At 45.2% G+C, this 5,000-nt stretch overlaps 1 protein-coding gene across 2 annotated transcripts in view; it reads left to right on the top strand.

The window, feature by feature from the left end:
* LOC122249902 (ankyrin repeat and FYVE domain-containing protein 1) overlaps positions 1 to 5,000 on the top strand; it is a 69,124-nt gene that overhangs the window by 53,845 nt on the left and 10,279 nt on the right. For both annotated transcript variants that reach the window (XM_086547962.1, XM_086547961.1), the window contains exons 5-7: positions 2,056 to 2,221; positions 3,186 to 3,384; positions 3,854 to 4,049. In XM_086547962.1, coding sequence (XP_086404088.1) covers positions 2,056 to 2,221; positions 3,186 to 3,384; positions 3,854 to 4,049 — 561 coding nt within the window. The remainder of the gene's footprint in view (positions 1 to 2,055; positions 2,222 to 3,185; positions 3,385 to 3,853; positions 4,050 to 5,000) is intronic.

The raw sequence follows: 5,000 nt of genomic DNA, 5'->3' as shown, positions 1-5,000 counted from the left end.
ACTTGATCTAAAAACAAAAAGAGACCGAGAGAGAGAGAGCAAAAGAAGAAGCATAACCCATAGAAAGTCCCGAGACACACGACCTTCTCCAAGGCATCCAAAAACGAGCGCCATTTTCCTCCCTCTCTCTCTCTCTCTCTCCAGCGGCCGGCGTTCCCTCACGTCGAGGAGGAGGAGGAATTAGTCACGAGAGGAACAACTCATGTCATGCGGGGGGTTGACATGTGCAGGGTTGACATGCGCAGGGTTGACATGCGCGCTGTTCTTCTTGGAGAGAGGAGACCCTGATGATTGCTTGGATAGAATCTGCTTGTTAGGCCCTGCTGCTTGGTTGGATAGACCTTAGGCCCTGCTGTTTGGATAGACCATGTTTAGTGGATAGACCCTGCTTCTAGCCTCGAATCCTAAGGACGATCTCCGTTCGAATTATCCTAGTCGATTTTGTTTTCATTGTGAGTTAGATTTTTTTTTTGTATATTTTGGATTGTGTTACAGATATTTTTATGGCCTTTTTTTAGTAGGATTATTAATATTAGTGTTTAATTGCCCATTTTTTAGGGGGGGAGAGAAGTGGACATATGTCGAGGAATCATGTCCCCTGTTTTCTTTTTCTTTTCTTTTTTCTTTCATTTTTTTCATTTTCGTTTTTTCTTTCTTTTTTTCCTTTTTTATTTTTATTTTATTTTTCCCCTTTTTTTCTTCTCTTCCTTCTTCCCCCTATTCTTCCTCCTCTTCTTCACCCTTCTCTTCCTCCTTCCCCCCTTCTCTTTTTCTTCTTCTTCTAAGGATAGAATGAATTTATGTTCCATTTTGAGGGAGAAGGATTGCAATTTATATTAGAAAAAAGTGCATACGCGGAAGTGTGTGTATATATATAGAGAGAGAGAAAGAGAAAGAGAGAGAGAGAGAGAGAGAGACAGAGAGAATTTTAGTTTCGGTTTTGAAGAGGAAAGAATACACTTTTTGTTGATCTTAGAAAAAAGAAAGAAACAAAAATGCATGCAAGCAAAGGAACGCATACACGGAAGCAAAAGGCCAAAAAAAAAAAAAATCTAGGAATAGTCGGTGATAAAACAGCAGTGCGTCGTGTAAATGAATATGTCAAGTAATTATACACAATTAAGATTTTACGTTTGTGAGATGTGGAATAAGTTTACTTTTCCATTGATGGTGTATAAAACTGCGATGCAAGCCTTTTTTTTACTTTGAATACAGACACACACACCACGCACGGACACGCGCGCACACACACTCACACGCACATGCACATGCACACGCACACGCACACGCACGCACACACACACACACACACACACACACACACACACACACACACACACACACACACACACACACAACCACACACACACACACACACACACACACACACACACACACACACACACACACACACACACACACACACACACACACACACACACACACACACACACACACATACACACACATACACACACATAGCTACAATACAGACATGATAAAACATAACTATTTTAATTTTATCTTTTTTCACGAAATTCATCATCCTTTCCATTTCCTGTGACAAAATTGATCCTTGCAGCGCCATGCATGACCTTCCGGACATGGAGCTTTAAAAGGCAGTTCCCAGAGTTTCCCTCTCGCCTTGACTACTTCTAAGTACAAAAAGAGCTTTTTCTTTTACATGCTACGGTGAGGGGAGGTGAGGTGAGCTTTCACTGGCGGTTTTTGTCGCGTTGCACGAACCATCTGTCCTCGAGGGAAGGGAAGGGAGGGGGTGGGGGTCGGGTGGGGTGTGGGGGGGTGGGGGGGAGTTTAAGCGTGTCTTCTTCATCTCGTATTTTGTTTTCGTCATTCTATCATTTTATCATGATTTTCTTATTGTTATTATTATTATCATAATTTTTTTTTTTTTTTTTTTTTTTACATAGGAGTGTTATTTGTGTATCCGGTTTACCCAATGCTTTTGATATATAATTTCCCGGTCGTCGAAGGTAGATAGATAGATAGATAACATGCCTATGAACACGAGATCCTTTTCTCTCCTCCCTCCAGCTCCCTGGCGTCTTGGACGAGGCCGACGAGAGCGGCGACATGGCACTCGACTTGGCACTCCTGGGGCGGCAGCACAGCATCGCCGACACGCTACTCAAGCACGGCGCTTCCGTCACCACGACCGATCCGATGGGCGCCTCGCTTCTGCACCGGGCGGTCAGGAGAGGTCAGTGTTTGAGTCTGGGTTGGGGGGGATATGGGGATGTAAGGGGGGGAAGGGGGTAGGGGGGCGTGTGGGTCGTTAAGGGTGGGGTGGGGTGTAGGGAGGTGTACGGGGTTTGGGTGGGGTGTGGGGGTGTACGGGGGTGGGGGTGTGGGGTGTAAGGGGGGGAAGGGCGTGGGTTTTGAGGGTGGGGTGGTGTGGGGAGGTGTACGGGGTGGGGTGTGGGGGGGTGGTGTACGGGGTGGGGGAGATTGTGTGTTGTGGGATTAGTTCGTAATTAATTCGAGATTTGTGATTGATTAAGGGGTAACTGGTGGTAATTCGTAGTGATGATGGAATGGCAGCAGTAATGTGAGAGATATTCTTGATCGGCTTTTCATTTTCTTTCAAGGGATTAAAAAATAAAAAAACATTTTGTGACAGTTCTCAATGGAGCAACGAGCTAACAGAAGGGCTTGGGGGAGGTGGGGGGAGGAAAGCTGAAAGGAAAAGTAGTCAGACACACACGGTCGGAAATACGAACAAAAACGCCCCATGGTGATCACTTTTCATGATTGTTATTACTTCATCCTTGAGAGACTTTGACAGTAAACCGGATGTTGATATTATGGTAATGTTGGCGTTGGAGGAGGAGGGGGAGCGCCAGGGGGGGGGGGGGGAGCTGGCTTCCACGGCGCTATGCTCGTTTTTCATCGGCAAGGACCATATGCCGCTTGCTTGTTGCTTGTGGACTTGTTGAATGCCTGTGGAGTACGGGCGACTTGGTAAGAATAACCATTGTAACTTATGGAATAAAGTGTTTGAATTTGAATTTGGTTTATAGGCGATTTTCCAAAAAGCCTATTCACTCTTCTTTTTTTGTATTTCCTTATGGGGGGATTTTTTTACATTGAAACATTTCCACAGAATGTTTGTACACGTGTTTCTATTCATTTTTCTTTTTTCCTTTCTTTCTTTCTTTCTTCAGGAGACGAGTTCTCTGCTTCTTTCCTGATGAACCACGGGTGCTCGGTGAACGTGGCGACTCCTGGCGACGGCAGGACTCCTCTGCACACCTTGGTGAGCCAGAACTATGTCGACCAGCAGACGCGGGAGGACATGGTCAAGGTGGCTCAGACCATGATAGAGAAGGGGGCAGATCCCAACATTCAGGATAAGGATATGAAGTAAGTATGATGTCCTTGTGGCGATGTGAATGGACACCATCGTGGCCTGTTGATCGGTGCTGCCGTTGGCTGGCGCCAGAGCTGGGGAGGGGAGAGGGCGGGGGGAGGAGGGGGTTTCTGAACGTTATTCCCCCCCGGCAGCCTTTATTTGTTCGTAACATTTGCCTTCTTTGCGTATGAATGGAGGTTACACGCCTCCGAAAATATGATTAAAGTAAGGTGCGCTCTCTGTTTGTACCACTGTGTTAAGACTAGATAAACTCAATCATTCACTAATTTAGGTTAAAAAATCAATACAAATTCATTAAGACTGGCGCCTAAGGATCCAAGAAAGTAGCCATAGACCTCGATGCCCCGCATGCAAAGCCATCAGCACTCAAGAAGTCATCCCTAACCACCCATGATCTCAAACGAAGGCCACCGCACCCCCTCGACGCTTACCGAAGCTCCTCTCTCTCTCTCTCCCTAGGACTGTGATGCACCTGACTGTGGAGGGCGACCGGGAGGAGATCTTCCGCGTGTTGATCGAGCACGACAACCTCCGTCTGGAGCTGCGGGACAAGGCTGGCTACCCCGCGCTCTGGTACTCCCTGAAGGCGGGCAACGAGTTCGGGGAGACCTCCTACGCCGCGCTCCTCATCAAGAAGGGAGCTTCGCCCGATGCGGTGAGCGCCTAGTGTCCTGTTGGGATGCGGAGTTTATGCCTTACCCGGTTGAACAGTCTTGTAGATTTTTTTTTTTTTTTTTGAGGGTACATGGTCACTTGAGGGTGCATACACACAGGTGTAAATAGACATACGTACATTTACACACACACACACACACACACACACACACACACACACACACACACACACACACACACACACACACACACAGAGTAAACGCCTATTCCGAGGAATCCCATCCCCACAATCCTGTATCCACGTCTATGAAATTCTTTGTGTATTATTTTGTCACTATATACATGAAAGCAATATATTTTATTTAAAAATCTAGGTTCACTATTAAACTCCAGACCAAATCATCTTTAACTCTCCAGACAATGTACCAAAGATAATAAAGTATGCATTGAGGAGTTTGCGTCCTTTTGACTAGTGTTCTGTCTTAACCCGCATGCTAAGATCACAGGATGTACGTATGCCTCGAAGTTCACCAAGGTAAGCCAGCTTACCATGTGGATTTTGATGGTTGTGAGCACTGATGAAATTCCCTTTTCACTTATGGTTCATGTTTTGTTTTTTCATATTGATTTCATGAACTGAGCTGGAGCAAAAGCTGTGTCAATGCAAAGTTTTGGGTTGTGATGCACTTTCTGAGATGGTGTCTGTAAGGATGGGGCAGGAAGAAAGGTACTTTGTAATACTAAGCTTTATAGAGTACCGTTTTTCTTTCTGGCCGATTTCTTGTACTTGTGTGTTCCTGTAAGCCTCACAACTATGAACTGGTGAATTGTTTTCCTGGGTGCTGTTATTTATGCACAATTTAACCTCTCATTACATTGTTCCTACTTTTAAATTTCTAATTGGGCATTACAGTTTGTCCTAGAATTTTTTTCTAAGGTTTTCATTTTATTTACCAGATTTTGGAGTAGTAAAGTAATATTTAGATGTCCA

The sequence above is a fragment of the Penaeus japonicus genome, unplaced genomic scaffold (assembly GCF_977035675.1).
Source record: "Penaeus japonicus unplaced genomic scaffold, GWHDUDI00000001_assembly GWHDUDI00000020, whole genome shotgun sequence".
In the NCBI taxonomy this organism is placed as follows: Eukaryota; Metazoa; Arthropoda; class Malacostraca; order Decapoda; family Penaeidae; genus Penaeus; species Penaeus japonicus.
This window is presented reverse-complemented; position numbering and strand designations above follow the sequence as displayed.